Source organism: Salvia miltiorrhiza, chromosome 7 (assembly GCF_028751815.1).
Source record: "Salvia miltiorrhiza cultivar Shanhuang (shh) chromosome 7, IMPLAD_Smil_shh, whole genome shotgun sequence".
Taxonomy (NCBI): Eukaryota; Viridiplantae; Streptophyta; class Magnoliopsida; order Lamiales; family Lamiaceae; genus Salvia; species Salvia miltiorrhiza.
Window position 1 is genome coordinate 50,943,049 of NC_080393.1, and position 20,340 is coordinate 50,963,388.

The 20,340-nt window shown below is 35.3% G+C and overlaps 1 protein-coding gene across 1 annotated transcript; it reads right to left on the reverse strand.

The window, feature by feature from the left end:
- Nucleotides 1–13,341: 13,341 nt before the first annotated feature.
- On the reverse strand, nt 13,342–19,458 carry LOC130994678 (cytochrome P450 87A3-like). The gene is made up of 9 exons (XM_057919748.1): nt 19,200–19,458; nt 17,860–18,181; nt 17,472–17,621; nt 16,940–17,191; nt 16,530–16,619; nt 16,361–16,439; nt 16,178–16,284; nt 13,890–14,017; nt 13,342–13,800 (listed from the first exon to the last, which is right to left on the reverse strand). Exons 1-9 carry the CDS (start codon nt 19,388–19,390, stop codon nt 13,713–13,715), a joined length of 1,407 nt encoding a protein of 468 aa, XP_057775731.1. The 5' UTR covers nt 19,391–19,458; the 3' UTR covers nt 13,342–13,712.
- Nucleotides 19,459–20,340: the final 882 nt, after the last annotated feature.

The following is a 20,340-nucleotide window of genomic DNA, read 5'->3' on the forward strand; positions in this document are numbered from 1 at the left end:
GCGGCAGCGTGGCGTGGCTCGAACCTTCGACCCCGGAGATAGCAGCAACGGCGGACCCTCCCCTGCTCGCCGGAAATCGAAGCAGCGGCGCGGCGAATCTCCCGGCCTTCCAGTTGCAGCGGCGGCGGTCGCTTGACTGTGGCGATTCTCCCCTTTTCTGAAATTGTGAGGGAGAGAGAGAGGGAGATGAACGGCGCCGCTCCCAGGCGGCGATCTCTCGCCGGATTCCAGGCAAAGGCGTGACAGCAGCGGCGACCTACCAGATTAGTCTAGAACTCAATTTTGGGCTATGCGATGAAGGTAGAGGACAGCGCCGGTGTTAGACGCTTCAATAGCCAACGCCGGTGATGGCAGGCGACAGCTGGCTGGCCGGAGAAGAAGAGGCCGAGCGTCGGCCTTGAGAAAAAAGAAGAGAGAGATTCGGATTTTGAATTGAGAGAGATAGCAGAGCGTGTTCTGCTTGGAGAGAGAGAGAACCGAGTGTTAGATAGAGGATGAGCTCCTATTTTAATTGAGTTGGGCCAATTCTTTGGGCTTTATTTATTTTATTATGTGGGCTGCAGATTTAATTGATTGGGCCCAATTTCTTTTATTTTAATTGGGTTGTCTTATGTTGCTCCCAATTGATAATCAAATTTTCTTATTATTTGTTGAGCCCAAGTAGAATCGACTCTAGATTTATTAATTCATTAATTAGACTCAGTCATTTCTAATTGTGGATTTAATTGAAAACGAGATTATGAGATTAATAAGCGGGTTAGCAAATCCTAAGATAAGCGGATTCATTATAGTTATTATCCGACCTCATGCGACGAGCCTTATTTAAGTTATTTAATTTATTTAATCCGAGAGTTAGGATTAATAGTAAAATTTCCCGGACTAATAAGTCGGAATAAAGAATCATGCATAAGAGAGTCATGCATATTTATTTTCGCATTCTGCTCGAGCAAATATCTTATTTAAATTTCTCGCAATAAAGGTCAAGCACGAGAGCAATAACTAGATTAAGAGCCGCTACACCACAGCAAGAGTTGTTATCAGGTGGGCATTACTTTCATATATCAAATGAGTTTAAATGTTACGTTCAAGCAAGTTATTTCATGATAAAATCTTTGAGTTAAAGTTATTTCAAGTATTGTCTTGCCATAAAATGTTTCAATTTTAGTATGATATCTATCTGCTTTGGCTTTGCCAATGATGCAATCGAATTCGGGTCCTGAGCAGTTGATAGCTATCCTGCCAGGGCTAGTGTACACCAGTGACCGTGAGTCATCTAGCGGGTTGGCCGGTCAAGTGACCGTGAGAGGTGGCCACCTCTCCGGCACAAAGTTCCAGATATGATAGATTACAAGAGAACTTAGTCTGCAGACGAACTTTAAGAATCACAAATGAACTTAGTAAGCTTGGGCCTTTTTAGCGAAAAACTCCCTTGCTGTACTGTTTATGATGGCATGACAATTTACAGTTTTGAAGCATGTATTTTTATACCTAGGCATACGTGCCCACTGAGTGCTTTTGTACTCAGCCCTGCATATGTTTTCTAAATGTGCAGGTTGAGCTGATGTGATGATGGTGCTGCAATGAGCGGAGTCTCCAGGGTTGTTAATAAATAGTTAACCTGTCTAGAATATGTCTTCATACATATGTCTAGCTACTTTCCGCTGCAAGATGTTGTTGATGTTATAGCATGTTAGGTCATACTTTGAGTCTTAAGAGAATGGTTTCATATGATGTATAACTTGATTAATGATATTAATTAAGTTTTATGCTGTCTTTCATAAACTGTTTTCAATTGAGTATTAATGAATAAAAATGACGAGTTTTATTAAGATGAGTAAGTTTTACGGCTATTAATGACGCCCCTTTTCTTCCCCTTCTTCTTTAACCCCATCCCTAGTCGTGGATCACTCGGCCTAACTATCCCTAGTTCGGGCGGGCTGTGACATATATAAAGAGAGAGAGAGAGAGAGAGAGAATATATCAATAGAGAAGGCTAAATATTGAGAGATGGAGAAGGAATCTCGGACCGGTCTACTGAATAAGTCAATAATTTGACTGAATACGCCAACAATTTTATTGAACAAACATTCCGCCTGGGTTCAAATGCTAAAGGTGGCGTGTTTTATGAATATATGTCTATTCATACGATCTTTTGATTTATTCGGTAAATTTATTGATTTATTCAGAACGATGATTGAGAGAGAGAAAGAGAAAGGTTCGATGGAGAAATTCAAATATTGTTAAAAAAAGGAGAAACAATCTCAACCATTGAAATAGCTCAATAAAACGGTCAATTAAGAAAAAATTCAGTCTCCAAATTTTGATGAACATGTCAAAAAATTTGATGAACGGAAGTAGAAAAGACATATTTATTGAAAATCTCGCTCTCCAGGATTCAAACCCCCAACCAAAATGCTTGTTCAATAAAATTATTGCTATGTTTATCAAAATTATTGACTCGTTAAACGTTTTTAAATTTCACAAATATATATATATATATATATATATATATATATATATATCTTTAGAACTTAACCCTATATATATATGGGAGCGCTCCAATGAGACCCCATATTTTTAGTGAGATATTAGATACGATCTCGTGCGTTTATTTTATCAATCCTATGATTGATATTGTACTCTTAGAGGATGATTTTTTTTCTCAGGGTTCGAATCCTGGAGAGAGTAAAATATTTTAAATTTCGTTATTCAACAGTAGATACTACATTTTCCATCAGTAGCTACTGTCTTGTTAATCAGTATATATGTCTTATTCATTACCAATTTTTCTAGTGAGATTGTTATTTTTTGTGAGATGGGAGACTAATGAATAAGCCAATATATATTGATGAAAAATGTAATATATAGTGTTGAATAACGATATTTAAAAAATTAGTAAAATATTTGCTCCCTCCAGGATTCGAACCCAGGTAAAAAAAATTTCCTCCAGATAAATATAGGGGATCTCATTAGAACGCTCCCATATACATACATATATATATATATATATAGGGGCGCGCTTCAGTGAGACCCCCTATTTTTCGTGAGACACTAAGTACAATGAATAATACATATATACTGATGAACAAGGGCCACAAGGCAATATATACTGATGAATAATGAAATTTAAAAAATTGGTAATGAATAAGACACATAAACTGATGAACAAGACAATATATACCGATGAACAAAGCAGTATATACTGATGAATAACGAAATTTAAAATATTTCGCTCCCTCCAGGATTCGAACCCTGAAAAAAAAAACCCTCTAAATACAATATCAGCCATAGGATTGATGAAATAAACGCACGAGATCGTGTCTACGGTTGATTCATCACCTTGTTGGATGATTCAGGTCCTGAGTTCGAATCTCAAAGGTAGCGAAAATTTTATTTTTGGCAATTCATACAGTTACATAGCCAATTCATACGTGTTCTACATAGAATTCATACATTTTAATTCGTTTATAGTTTATACAAAAAAATGTTATTTTATTCTAGCTCACCCCTATATATATATATATATATATATATATATATATGGGAGTGCTAGAATAAAAACACTCTTAAGTGTATAAAATATAAATAATTTTCAGCCATTAGATCATCAAGATCTACGGTTGATTCGTAACCCTGTTGGATGAATTCGTGGTCCTGAGTTCGAATCCCAAAGGTAACAAAAATTTATTTTTCGCAATTCGTAACTGTTGGATAAATTCATACGTGTTCTGCATAAAATTCGTACATTAAGAAACGTTTATATTTTATACACTTAAGAGTGTTTTCATTCTAGCCCACCCCTATATAATGTACTTATGATAATTTTATGCTTTGAAGATAAATCACTTAATGCAGCGAATACTACCAACTTCAATCTCAACTAGTTTAGCTAATAAGCCATGCTAAACGAGCTCAAACGAGCTTTCAATAACTTACAAGTAGCTTTGTTCATTAACCGTCCTAACTTACTTTTGCATCCTGTAACGTAGGAAAGGAGAAACATTGTTGGAGGTTGTCGAAGCAAAGAAGTGCAGAGTCTCCCCGAGCAGTGGCAAGCCCATCGAGCCCGGCGGGAGCGTGTCGTTGCACTTGGGAGTCCAGCATCTATGAACCCACTTTGCAATAAGGATCACCGCCACCGTTAAAATTAAGGCATACATTATTTTTGATCGTAGTAATCTACAACCAATTTTGTTATACAGATTTACTAGAGAGTTGAGGTTATAAGATCATACAAAGAAGACCCGACTTAAATAGAAAAAAAAAAAAAAAAAGATGTGCTTGCTGCTGCTAGTATGCGTCATCATGCCTCTTTTCTAATTCTGCTAGGTTTTGACTAATTAATGTTGGATTAAAATCCAATAATTATATGGGTAATTATAATTAAATATATAATAAATGTACATGCTATTTTAATATATATGATAAATGCTATATTTAATATTTGATGAGGGGTCAATTAATAAATAGTTATAGCCAATTGGTTGTTTCATAATTACCAATGTGTCTGTTAGAAAGCAGCCCCTTAATTTACAAACGGACACAATCAATTATAAATAGTACAGTCTCAAAAAACATACACCATTCTCAGTATTTTTTATTCTCTATCCAGAATATACGCAATAGAAAAATTTGTATTCCTGTGGACAATCTTCATCAATGGGTACAGGTTAGTGTTTATGCTTAATTTATTTATGTTTTTCTCGAATTATCATCACAGAGTTAAATATAGGATCTACTAGAGCATCTGTAGTGAGAGCTATGGTGGGCTCTTAAAAGTGGTCCCCACCATTTAAGAGCTCACTCTCCTAATGGGTGAGTCTCGCCACGTTGACTCTTAAATTTTATTTTTCATTTTATAATTAATTTTAACATCTAATTTAATAAAACAAAATTCATTAAAATTAAAATCAAACCTGACATTAATTAAAAGAAACATTACAATAATTTAAAAACATAACTATGGCTTGGCAGGATCAAATCGTGCCCATATATGCTCCACCAAATAATCTCGAAGGCAGACGTGCAAACGGCAATCACGAAGGGATAGGTTTCGGGCCATATAGGCTGTGAATTCCGACAGTGCTATGATATTGAACTTTGTTTGAGGACCGCTACTTGATCCCTCACCATCAATGTCAGCCTTCCAATCTGTGTGATAAACATGCATTTTTACCTCTTGATGTATCATTTTTTATGCTTAGTTGTGAGGATTTTGTGTGTTTGATGGTCTATTTGAGCTTATATTCGTTTATGGTCAAGAACTTGTTACTTGCTTGTATTTGAACGAATTTTCAGAAATAATGAAGCAGAATTTGGAAGAATTGGCTGAAATACAAGTTGTAGTTCGTCTCAATAGGAGTTTGTGAGAGTAAACGGATCATAAATCGGAGTTCGGACGAGGGAGAACGAGCCAAAACAAAATCGCTGCGCAAAGCTGTCAGGAGTTCTGTTTCGTCACGCGGGCCAGCCATGCGGCCGCGCGACGTGGCCGCGCGAGTCGCCGTATTTCCGCCCAAAATTCGTTTTTTTTAGCGATTTTGGGTATTTTTGAGAGCTACAAGACCTAGGGCATATAAATACTCCCCAAGAACTTATTCTCTGCAACCTTTTATCACTTTGTATCATATTTTACTTTTCCTGAGAGCTGAGAGAGACGGAGAACAGAGCAAGAGCAAGAGCAAGAACTGAAGATTCTCGATTCTACTACGGTTTTATTGTTGAATGTTTTTCTATTTAATTGAGATATTGATTCTAGTTCATATGTCTATGTGTGGCTAGAATCCTTTTTCCCAGGGTTTAGGGAGTAGACATGATTTGAATTTCTAACTGTTTGATTCAATTAATTGAGATTGTTATTCCTTTTTATGTTCTTGTTATAATTGTTTGCTTTATTGATTGGCCACCAATTTAGCATAATCATAGGTTTTAATTTGAGATCGGGAGATGATAATTATTACCTGAACTAAGAACATAAAACACATGTATTTAATTCTAAAGGGAATTGATATTTGTGAGGGCGTTAATCCTATGAGCTTTTAGGAGTTGCATGTTAGAAGAGCGATCCGGGGACGGTAGCCTTGCATGTAATCAACGGTTTGTATGCCACGGGAGTGGGTATGAACTAGCTTAGAGATTGCCTTAGAAATCGTCTTATTAATTGAATTGAACATGTTAGTTAGGAGAATCTGTTTGCCTTGGGAAATCTTGTCTTATTTGTTTCTCCGTGTTTTCGCAGCTTGATTTATTTTCTTTCCTGCTGTTTACTTATTTTGTTTTCAAAATCAAAACTCTTAATTTCGTTTGTCCAGATAGAGTAGAATAATTTAGGATAGGAATTGGTAAATTCAGTCTCTGTGGAATACGACCTTGCTTGCTACTGTACACAATTGCACCCGTACACTTGCGGCGTGTTAAAGAAAATAGCGAACACTGTGACATGCTCTCATTCATCCTCGATTATCATGTTGTGCAATATGATGCAAACAAACATGATGTTGTTCATTTGCTCCTTCTTCCACAAACGAGATGGGCCCATTGATAATACCTCACCGAGCTTGAAGAACGCTAAAAGCTTTTACATCCTTCCATGCAGCTTCTTGCATCACTTTGAATCTCATCTTCTTCTCGTCGCTTGGAAATACGAAGCTCTTCACGAACACGAGCCACTCTGGGCAGATTCCACCGGTTATGTAGTAGCCCCTAGTGTGGTGGGAGCAGTTGGCCACGAAGTGCACCGTTGTTTGATTCCCAACATAACGTCGTTGAACAAAATCAATTGATTGAGGACGTTGATGTCATTGTTCGAGCCTGTAATTCCAAAGAAGGCATACTAGATTCAAAAATCTTAGGATGCCACGACATCAAGTATAATAGTGGCTCGTCGTGATCCCCTCGAGTGTAAGCGCCATGGCAAGCCACTGGACAATTCTTTCATGTCCAGTGCATGCAGTCTAGGCTTCCCCTAGGCTTCCCGACATTCTCGGGAATCCATGTTTTTCCCTCGTGCATTGCAAATAGCCTTTGCAGTTGGCGGTGGATGGCCTTCTCAAATATACTCTGCCAAAAATGCGGACAATAGCTTCACAAAAATGCTTCAAGGACTTCAATGTCTTGCATTCTACTATACAAAAGTATTCCTTGCAATAACATGCGGCAGTGCCATATGCCAGTTGCCAAATAGCTGCGGTATTTTTCTGGATCAATGAGAAGCTCGGGCGCCCACAAGCATCGTCGCATTGTTGGAAGTATGAATCGACCTCCAGCGCACTCACAATACGCAAAAATAAAGCCCGCCTCATACGAAAATGCCGGTGAAAAATAAATCACCTTAAACAGGCTGGGTAGCAATGTAATTGCGATGAAGTCACTACTTTCACGAACACGAAGAATGTAATTCCACTTCTTTTTTCCTTTGAAGGATCGAAATTGATAGTATTTGCCACTACCATGAAGTTGTTGGCAGGATGTATGATTTTTTGTTGGGATTAATAATCGGACCAGAAAAAAGAAGATGATCTTGATTGGGAATTTCTTTAATCGTCGGATAAATTCGATGAAGAATTGTTGGATGAAGTGTTGGAGGAAGACATTTTTAATGAAGAATTGAAGAAGAATGAGATGAAGTAGTGGAAAGAGAAAACAAAAAAGGAAAAAGTGAAAGAGTCTATCAACGGCCAAAAAATCAGAAAAAACAAGTTTTTTGCCCATTATGTGAAGAAGACCGTTGAGATTTAATTTCTTTTTTCTTTAGAAAATTACGTGATAGGGTGGTGCAAAGCACGCACCCAACCAAATTAGGTGGGAGCGGAGAAACACGCCCGGGGAGCTCTGGTGCGCGGTATTTGTGGGGAGGGGGGGGTCGGCCAAGCCCGGTGCGCACCGGCTCCCGAGCCCCCCACTACGGATGCTCTTATGATTTAAAGATTATCCTTTATTATATGTGAGTCACTCTATTGATGATTCTATTATTAGGTTTAGAGTTTGACCGAGTTTTATAAAAATTTTCTTTTCTGTAAATTATGATAGCCGAAAAGTTCAAATCTTGTTCAACCAATTTAGAATTTAGTCGCCGTAAATGCAGATTATTTATATCCAATTTATTCATATTTTTGTTTCGAAATTACAAAAGATATTCAAATATAATCAATTGTGCAATCCGCACGTTGGCGGGACCTCACCACCACCCAAACGGTGGGAAAACATTTGTTTCGAAATCACAAAAGATATTCAAATATAATCAAGCGAGAAATGCCCTGCGTGTGTGGGACCTCAACACCAAACAATACAACACCGCATGCAGGCGGGATTTTAATGGAAATTCAAGCACGCTCTTATGGGGAGGTTGATTCTTAGAAAAGGCGACAAACCAAGAATTACTAATGAGATGAACCATGAGTTGCAAACTCTTTGGCAGCCGGCTGCTCCATGGCGGTTACTCTCCATCAAGTTACAGTCTCCGGAGGATAAGACGGCAGTTAAGCGTAAAATGACGTGGGATCTCTCTAAAGCTTCCATGAGACTCAGGCTATGGACGCGAAATTTTTGATCCATATAAGGAGTTATCCTCCCTTGCGCTGGTGTGGATGAGAATTTATTATTTGCCTGTTGAATATTGGATGACAGATATTATTAGTGGCATTGGCAGGGCAGTAGGAACTCCTATAAAGATTGACGGCGCTACGGCTATGGGAGAGGTCGGTCACTATGCTCGAATCCTCATTGAAATTGATCTCGCTCTTCCTTTGCCGGAATTTATTCTTGACAGTTGGTTTTATGTGGAATTCAGTTTCGAGCAGCTTCCTTTATATTGTTCTTCTCGCAAGATTACTGGACACTCAATAGACCAGTGCAAGTGTTCCCAAGCCAATGCCATTGATAAGAATAGTCTCTAAAAGCCGGGCAGTGCGCAGCTGAGTTGATTTTGCAGCAGGATAAGGTAAAAAGACAGCTCCGCAAGAAGCAGGCAATATTAAAGGTAGACTCTGCGGATCTCGACATTCCTCCCAATTCTGAATCTGTTAAGATTATTAAGGATCAGTTATATAAGGCATGGGAAGCTGGGAAATCTCCCCGGGATTTTGCCATCATACAAAATAGCTCCTCCAGTGCTCGTGCTATGACTAACTTTGCTTCCAAGAGATGGGCTGATCTTTTCTAAGTTTTGATGAATATATGTCCTCGTTTGGAATGTCCGGGGCTTCACTGACGAATCTAATCATTGGCGTCCTGAGGTTTGGTTGTTTTGATTTTTACCGGATTTTTTGATCTCTGCCTCCTGTTTGGCGGATTCTTTGGCTTGGTTTGTTTGTTGCTGCGTTTTTGGCATGTGGGCAGGAGCTGCTTGGGGGTGATAGTTAGGCCGGAGCTCCCGAAGCAGATTCCTCTCCCTCATGCGTGCATTCCTTGTTCTCTTTCTAGTTCACCTTTATTGGCTTTTCTTTTAGACGAGTACTATTTTTCATTTTTTAAGGTTTTCCCTTTGAGTTTTTCTTAAAAAATGTTTTAATGAAGCTCGGTCCTTAGTCTGCTTCCTGTGCTTTCAAAGGTTAATTTTTAGGTTTTTTTCTTTTTTCTTTCTAATAAAATTCCATTTTAATAAGGTATGAATTTTCCATTATAACTGCAATAGGATTTGTTGCATCTTGTATAACAATATTTTTTGATAATGTCATATGTGATTCTCTATCACCAAGAATTTCACCAACAGTACTGTCACCTACTTTAAGTATCCATTCAACAATAATAATTTTTCTGCATCCGAACCAAAAGCATCTGCCTAATTTTTTATGAAAAATAATTATGTGTAATATGTATTTGCAAAACAAAAATTTACATTTATCAAATGATTAATGAATTACTTTTATTTAAATATGACATTAAATATGTATCAATTCTACAAATATTTAATTTTTGTAGTTAACCCCATCGAATTCATCATGCTATTTTCTTGGATATTACACTTTTTTAATTTCAAAATTCATAGGTGAAAAAAATAACACTTAATCCCTACTTAATACTAAAATAATATTCAACTAATTGAGATAAAAAAATTATTTGAATAAAATATGTATGCTAATATAATTTATTAAATTATATAGTATTAAAATTAAGAGAAATAACGGTAATCCCATGTAAAGTATGTTTCCTCATCTTCATCTTCTATAAGCACCTCAGATTTTTTTTTTATCTCTTTAATTATTTTCACCGAAGCAAGTTTAAACTATTCTTCACTTTTTACTTCTCGTCTAACGTTTGAAATATCAATTGTTGGGGTCTTCATTAACACTGCGCCTGAAATTATTTTGCATATGAAGAATACTCCCTCCGTCCTATTAGTAGTGGCACATTTCTTTTGGGCATGGAGATTAAGGAGTATGTAGAAAGTGGATAAAGTGAATTGATGGAAATTATTTAAATATTAGGTATAGAGAGAGAGAGAATAGTGCCATAAAGGGAATGAGACACTACTAATGGGACGGAGGGAGTACATTAAATAATCATAGAATAATTAGAAAATATATTTTTATACAAACCTTAATATAAAATCTTTAACTTTTTTAATATTAGGGCTGATATGTGCTTCATTGTGGAAATTATGGTTACATCGAAAATAAAATTTAAATTTGGAGCAAGGCTTTGTAAAGTTAACTTAATGAATCTTATAACTAATTAATGCAATATAAACATCCAAATATTGATAGCATAGCAAATTGTAAAACTATTAGTATTGGCTCTTTATTTATCTTCACTTGACCTGCTTTCCATAAATAGGAATGGCAATGGGCCGGATCTGGACCGGATCTTGCTTGGTCCAGATCCAGATCCGGATTTTTTGACTTAGGCCCAGATCCGGTCCAGATCCATTGGATCCAAAAAAATGAGATCCAGGTCCAGATCCATAAGATTCACAGGATCTCGGGTCCAGACCCGGATCCATACTTTTTGTCTTTTAAAATAAATTTATAAATCTTAAATTAATCCCAAATAAAATTATAATTATTGTCTAGATTTTCAACAATTATTCAAAATAAATGAATTAACCATATTCTATAAAAATATTATCAAAGTGTAATAACAATAAGAATATAATAATCAAGTACTAAATAAATAACAGTGGAACAATGTGTCCTCTATTTTACATAGAAAAAAGAAAATTAATGTTATCAATACAAATAATAATAATAATAATAATAATAATAATAATAATGAAAACTAAAATTTAAATTAAAATAAAAGTAAAATATTATCTTTAATTGCATTATATATTATTTATAAAAAGAGATATATATATTAGTCATAGATATTAGATTAGAGTTACATAAAAATAAACAACATTATATATATTTTTATATATAAATGGATTCATGGACCGGATCTGGACCGGATCTGGGTCTCAGATTTTTTGCTCCAGATCCAGATCCGGAAATTATAGGAATAACCCAGATCCGGTCCAGATCCATTGGGTCCATTTTTTCTAAGGTCCAGATCCTGAAAAAAGGATCTGGATCCGCGGATCTGAACCGGGTCCAGGATCCATTGCCATCCCTATCCATAAACATATTGAGTTCATCGGCATATGATTTTTACAATACACAAGTTACCCATGTGTCACTGTTACATATATAATTAACAACCTAATTAAAATTAAAATAAAAAATCTAAATCATTATTCAACAAAAAATTGAAAAACTTACTCTACAATTAATGCTATGTATGTCACATTTAGTAATAATATTCTAAAATTTTAAAAATTATTAAAAGAAGATCGATCGCTGAAAGAAAACATTAATAAATTAACCCATAAAAATGTAATTACTTTCTTAACCTCCACCAAAATCTACGTTAATTCCTACTAATATATGTAATCAAGATTTCACCGTTTATTTAAGAAAGATCAAGCGTCAATATTGAGTCTTATTTTATAGGCTAAGTGTGGGTCTTATTTTAGCGCAACCCTATATATATAAACTCAAAATTTTGGAGGGGACTTCAGCCCAGCCCCCTTCTCCCCCGAATACGCGCCAGTGCTCTTAGGTAGGGATGGCAACGGGCCGGATCTGGACCGGGTCTGGCCAATACCAGATCCAGATCCGTTTTCATCTATCAGATCCAGATCCAGATCCGCGGATCTGAAAATTTTGGATCCAGATCCAGATCCGCCAGATCCACGGATCCGCGGGTCCAGATCCATGGATCTACTACAATTACAGATTGGACAATGAAAATACGTTTGATTACAGATCTCTACAAATACCAAATACCAAATCTTTACCAAATACCAAATCTTGCCATTTGATTACAGATCTCTACAAATACGTTTGATTACAGATCTCTACAATTACAGATCTCTACAAATACCAAATCTTGCTGTAGTTACAGAAACCCAAAAATTAAAATGCAGAGAAATCAGAGAATCCTGTGGTAGAAAAACATTGCAGATGAATCCTAAAAGCCGGAAGAAAATAGAAAAATATATATTTAACCTTTGATTCAGAGAATCCTGTGGTAGACAATGACATGGCTGAACGACGGCGGCGTTGGAGTCTGGCGGCGACCGGACGGTGGTGTAGGGAGGGTAGCAGAGTCGCAGGCGACCGAAGATGGAGATTGCGCACGAACTGGAGAGGGAGACCGTGTGCTGTAGCAGCTGCTGTCCCTGCCTTCGTCGGCGGCGGGCGAGCGACTGGAGAGGGAGACCGGAGTGAGGCGGCGGGCTGAAGAGGGAGACCGGAGATGGGCAGCGCAGAGTCGCACGATCTGGAGAGGGAGACCGCGTGCTGCAGCTGCTGCTGTCCCCGCCTTCGCCGGTGGCGGGCGGGCGACTGGGGAAGGAGACCGGAGTGAGGCGGCGGGCGGCGGGCGACGGGGTGGAAAGGCCGAGAGGAAGATGGGAGTGGTTGAGGAGTGAGGAGGCGGCGGGAGAGGAGGAACCGAGAGATGTTTGAGGGAAAATTAGAATTGGAAACTAGGGTTTTGAAAGTTAATCTAATTTTTCTATTATTTTTAATTTTTAATATATCTAATATTATTAATAAAATAAATATAAAAAATAAATAATATATTTTAAATAAAATCGGGTCCACGGGTCGGATCTGGGTCGGATCCGGATCTCAAATTTCCAGATCCAGATCCAGATCCAGATCCGTGGATCCAAAAAATTGAGATCCAGATCCGTAAAATCGGATCTGGATCCACGGATCTGGACCGGATCCAGGATCCACTGCCATCCCTACTCTTAGGCATGCTTAGCTTGCTTAATTTGCTCTTCTTCATTTTTGTTAGATTTCTCGCAGGGTTCATGCCCTCTTTATGTTGAAGGTTATACATAGAAATGGATACTCGATGCAATTTTATTATATTATTATCACAAATATAAGTAGGGAAAGCGTAATTCACTACTCGGAACACTTATTATCTTGATAACATTAGGACTCTTTACTAATATATCTATTAGGAAAAAACGAAAAAGAAAGTAAAAAAGAAAAAAACAAACAAACCCTTGAAAGCACAAAAAGCAAACTAAGGGCTGGCCGAGTCTCATTAGAACCTTAACGGTGAAAATCCAATGGAAAAAACACCATGTAAGGAAAAAGAGTACTCGTTTATTTTATCAAACCAAAACATTTAAAAGAAGAAAAATACTATGGACTAGATAAAACGCACACTACTCCACTTATTGGTATCTATGGATTATGACATAGGTATATCATCTAATTTGGAGAGATGTGGATGTGATATCCATTTGGAAACTGCAAGCCAGGAGTTCGAACAATCTCTCCTCCTTTGATTGCTTTCCACCTGCAAATTGCATTACTTCATTATACATACATCAATATGATTAATTCCACCAAACTAATTTACTTATTGAAATGATTTCTTATAATTACTTGTATTTTGTGACCAAGCAATGGAGAAAGACTGCCATCTGCAGCTTGGCAAAATCCGCTCCCACGCAGACTCTCACCCCTCCTCCGAACACCATGAACTTTCTCGACGCCACGTGCGTGTCTACTCCCTGTATTGTTCAAATAAAATAGGCTAATTTACCACATATTTTGTATACTAGCAGAAAGAGCATACGTTGTAGGCATTAATAAATATTGTTTTATTCGATAAAAGTAAAAAAAAAATATTAGATTTATTATATTTAAATTTTTAATTATTAATTTGGTCTATTTGATTCTATAACTATAAGAAAAACCTCTTCAAAATAATACTCAAATAAATTAGTAAACTTTATATACTAATAAATTTCTTCGATCCTGACTTAGGTCAGTTTAAAAATCATCAATATTAATAAAATAATACTAATTTTTTATATAATCCCTTTATGAATATATAGGTCTTGTTAATAAAATTAATAATTGTTAAAATATAACAATTATGAATATTATGGTAACTTGTTAAAATATGAACCTATTGTTAAATCAACTTCAGCTCGATCATCATTACGATCTCCAGTAATATCAGCCACAATGAATTGATAGATACACATATTTATTTAAAATATTATTTCTCATTTTTTTACACATTATAACTTTATTTGTAATTATATTTTTTGAAATTAAGAAAGCACTCTATAAATTACAAAATTATTAATTTATCGATATATTAATATATATCTCCAAATTAAGAAAATCCTTTGGTCCAAAAGTTTTTCATTTATCTAGTTAAATAGTTAGATTTTATAGGATATTTATTTGTTTCAGGAATCAGGATTCTAAAAAGAGTTACAGGTATGTATCAAATAGATTAATTTGGATAAGGTAATTTAATTTAATTAATATATTTTTTAAGTAATTTAATATCTAATGAATTAATATACTCTTCTAAATATATAGTACATAATTTACACTATTACCCTGAAAATTAATATACAATAGGGACATAATAGTCCATCTATATTTTGTGCCGAATACATTTTTTATATTAGTAGATTTTATAATATATATATATATATATATATATATATATATATGTGTGTGTGTGTGTGTGTGTATGTGTGTGTGTGTGTGTCAAATTTAATAGATAATGTAATATAATTATTTAATATAGTATTTTTTATAGTAGTTTAAAATCTAATGAATTAATATATTTTTCAAAATATATATTATATAATTTACACAATTACCCTTAAAATTAAATATGTTATATAGGGACATAATAGACCATCTATATTTTGTGCCCAAGACACTTTCTTATATTAGTATAGATATATTTTTGGATTAGCATATAATCGAACTTGGACTAAATTTTGGTTTTAGACCCAATAGAAATATTCTCTTTCTAAATTACTATATACTCCCTCTGTCCCTGAAATAAGTTCCTCTTTTTCCTTTTTGGGACGTCCCCCAAATAAGTTCCTCTTTTTTTCTTTCCATTTTTGGACAACTATCCCACCACTAATAATACTTTATTTATTCTTACTTTTCACTTTTTCACCACTCTCAATACTAATTATAACACTTTTTCACATTTTCACCGCTCTCAATACTAATTATAACATATTTTTCTCCACTATCAATACATTTTACCATTTTTCATTAAAACCCGTGACGTCCCCAAAGAGGAACTTATTTTGGGGACGGAGAGAGTATATTTTTAACTAATTTTGATTTTCTGGTCGAGATTGAGTTACCTTCATAATAGAATTGAGATACCACTAATTTGACATAATTATGGGACACACCAACATGACAAAAATTAGAATTTAAATAAAAACAAAATCCTAGTGAAGATTTCCCCACTAAAAAACGAGAATTTAATAACCTCAAAACCCTACCTCGGGGATAAACCAATCTTCATGGTAAAATCATAATAGTGAATTTAAAATGAGGTGGTCCCTGTGCACCCGGGTGCAAAATGACACTAATACTTACATTAAATGACACTAACACTAACACTATCTAGAAATGACACTAATACTATTTTGTTTTACAAATGACACTATCATGTTATATAAATAACACTATCGCAAAATGACACTAACACTATAGTGAAATGACACTAACATTAAATGACACTATCATGTTATCGAAATGACACTGTACGTGCACATGAGAATTTGTGATTTCAAATATAGTTTTTCTACGGTATGATTTTTTTGTAATGTGCAAAATCAAAATTTGATCAAAGTTTTATAATTTAAGAAGACAGTTAATTAATTAGCACTTGCCTCCCACCGCCATGGATTGAATAGGAGTGGATCTTTGTATGTGTTGGGGTCTAAGTGAAGGGTTGGAGGGCATACCATAACAGGCCAACCTGCCGGTATGGTATATTCTGCATATATAATTAGGGTTATAACTTAAGTATATATATATATTCTTCAATTACACACACTTAAATAATTTCTAACCTTTAAATTTAGTTTCTTTCATTGCTTTTCTGAAAATCACAGGAGCTATGTTAGCTAGCCTCAGAGTTTCATTGATGATCTGCATGCAATAATACATCGTCATCAATTCATTCAAATATTCAAATACAATGGAACATTATGATATATAAATTGAAATATATATATTCGCCTGAAATGTAAATTTCATTGATTTGTATTCACTCCATGTTAGTCCCGAATCTGGATTTTCCCTCCTTTTTATGATTGCCTCGTGCTCTTCCTGCAATGCAACCAAAATTATCATCAAGTACTCAACAAAAATTGCGATATATATACAATGCAATGTTAATTTATTTAACAACACATGCAACTTATTTTATTGCACTGAAAGTATACGTTACTGCAGTCCTCAAAATGAAAAGGTTCTCATTTGAACCTTCAATTCAAAACTGTGTGAACTGCAGTAATTTATACGTTCTGTGCAATAAATTGTACATGTTGTGCAAGAAATTAATGAATTCACGACATACAACACTAAGTTAATTTATTGTACGACGTGTTCAGTCTCATAGATATCACAATAATTAAGAAGGTAGTGACCATTAATTGTTTTAAAACAGAGGGATGGTCCGATAGAAATTTTATTGCTAAAGTGAGCGCCAATGAGGTTGTTTCGTAGCTGGCGAAGAGCAGCACGAACATCAAATCCAAAGCAATATCCTCTGTCAGTATCTTATCCTCACGTTCAACTTCTTTCAACACATAATCGAAGAAATCACTCTGCGTTTCTCGCGGCCTTTCTCGTCTCTCTTGAAGCATGTTCTTCAGCATCTTCAACGCCTTTTTTCTTCCCTGATCATGTTGAAAAGAGAGGTTATGTTGTCGGAGGGAGGACTGAAATTACTCTATATTTTGCATACCAACTTTAAAATTTGGTGTGGTAATTACTTAATTATTGAATTAAAATGGTTCTTATTTACAAACAAAAAGATGCAGTTCTCACTTATCCATCCCATATCTATGATCTATTACTCATACCCCTCTTATTTATAAAATTATCATATCAAATTGAGAAGTTACACATGCATGCATGCATACGCGACGCATGAGTTGAAATAATTAGTGGACATACTTGTAAGCATTGGTAGTAAGATGTTCCAGGAATGTTGAAGGGAAATGAAATTAATCCCTTTATGAAAGCTTCAAAATATCCCCTCAAATCCTCTGACGATTTTTCTGAGTCGTAACTGATCAGCTTTTTAGCAGTGAGATCAAATATCATCTACAAAACAAAATTAAATATCAAATATAGTTTCATTTAAAAAACCGTTAGTGGCTAGAAAAAAGAAATTGACAATTTATTTTATATATCTATTTGGAAGGAGACTATACAAATAGAGTTTCAATTAAAAAACCGTTATAACGATCAACGAAACTTCAATTGTAGTCTTACTTTTAATGAAAATTAACTCAATATTAAACAAAAAAGGCATTCATTTCTTATTTTGCTTAGGGCTAACCTGAGCCGTAGTTTCCCTGACATCAACACTATCGTGGCCGGACCACGTCTTCAAGCAACGGCTTGAGGCGCCCTCGATTTCTGGAAGCATCGCGATGAGCCTTTCTGAGCCAACTAGATTGAGCACCATATTCTTGACGTACTTGAACAAGAAGCCGTGCAGATTGGATAGGTTTTGGGTGCCAAAGATTTTGGTGAATGTGTCGGGATACCAGCTCTCGAACAGCTCTCCCTCCTTCTGAAAGATGAAGTAGTTGAGATCGGCATCCGTTGACACGATCATCGCCTGCCCCACCAAACTAGTCTTGAAAACAGGCCCATACCTGTATAAGATATATGTTGTCAAAGTGTTTGAATAATTGAATTCATGAATTATAAAGGGAATTTTGAGTTAATTAACGCGAATTAAATGGAAATGGTATATGCTGGAAATAACGAAAACATGTATGACTATTTTTGTTTATCGATTGTTGTTTATGGTCATGAAAAACTAAGATGGGGTTGATGATGAAGTTATTTATCTATTTTGAAGTTCCTAATATAGATTTTATACGTTGTTTAGTATACGATTTTTGTCAAATACTTTTGAGAGCTTTTAAGGTGTTCCAACGTATGTATATGATTTAATTAAGAGATTTTATATTTTGTGAGCATATTTGTGTTAAGCCATATGCATATTTAGTTTAACAATATGCATATATAATTTTTGTATCACATAATAAAGTTTGGATCGCTTGCCCCGTGGCGACGTGAGTGGTGGTGTCGGAGCAACTAATTTCACATGATTATACCCTTACTACAATAAAATCAACACCTCATAGGTTAAAAAACATGACAACAGGCAATGCCCATTGTATAATTGCTTTTTTGAATTAGTGACATGAAAAAAAATGTTGTGAGAACGATGCATTCATAATTAATGCACTAAAAAAATTAATTTTCACGTCCTTTAGGATTCGAACCCAGTTGATGCATTCATCCATTTAGATGATGCATCCACCGTAGATCTTAATAATCGAATGACTAAGAATTACATATTTTCGTGAGAATTGAGAACCATTCACAAACACATAAAATACATGAACAAGAGATGGTTAAATCGTGAACATATGTGTTCATGCATGGTTCTCAATTCTTACAAAAGATATATATTTATGTATATATAGACATCAAATGTACTTATGATAATTTTATATTTTCTAGGTAAATTACTTAATGAGCCGAATACTATCAACTTCACTCTCAGTTTGTTTAGCTAAATGAGCCACACTAAACGAGCATGAACGAGCTTTTAATAACTTATGAGCCGAGTAGCTTTGTTCATTAATAACCCTAACTTACTTCTGCATCCTATTACGCAGGAAAGGAGGAACATCGTTGGAGGTGGTCGAAGCGAGGAAGTGCAGAGTCTCCCCGAGCAGTGGCAAGCCCATCGAGCCCGGTGGGAGCGTGCCGTTGCACTTGGGAGTCCAGCATCTGTGAACCCACTTTGCAATGAGGATCACCAGCACCGTTAAAACTAAGGCAAACATTATTTCTGATCGTATTAATCTACAACCAATTTTGTTATACAAAATTAGCTAGCTAGAGAGTTGAGGTTATAACATCGTACAAAGAAGAGCCAGCTTAAATAGAAAAAAAAGATAGGTTACGGAAATTACATTTTTGTATATAAAATAGGTTTTTAAAAAAACACTAATCATAGTAAGCAGCTTTTTTAATTAATGCAGTTGATATGCAACAATTAGCAACAATGTAACATTCATGATTCATCACTCAAATGAAAACCAAAATTTATCTTCTGCCCTATAATATAGGTTTAGAAAAAATAATTAAAACTAGTAATCTATTTTCATATACAAAAACGTGCATGTAAGAACCGGCCTATAGAGCACATTTGAACCCCCTTAGGCCTATAAGAGTATGGTTCTCGCCTGCATCTATCTAGCTCCTTTTTATATTTTAATTTGCTTCTAGGTATGTATATATTGTTGATTGTAACTGAGCATTTGATTTTTTCGTGACCTTTAAAAATATGCCCGTGCATCGAAATTCATAAAAGTGTATATGCATACAAAATTTGATTACAAAAATATCTTAATAAACTAAATATAATGTATGAAATGACATACCAAATTAAATTATCTTACATCTTAAATTTTGGAAAAAAGAATTGGTATACAATATTCTCAGTAGACATGTCGATTTCATCATGGTTACGTTTTTTTAGACCTCAACAATTAATAACTTTTAATAAAATTTTCAAACATCTATGATTAATAACCCTCACTATGTCATCGTAGAGTTGACCATTTTTTCCTTCGCGACTTCTTGATTTGATCCATTTTTAACGAGTAGTCGAGGGTGGATATTTCCTATATACACACAATTCTAGAAGTGCCAACTAAATTTAGGGCTTCACCGATGTAGCTATATGGGCCACGTGGCCTAACCAACACTAAGAGGGTTTTCATTTTTTAAA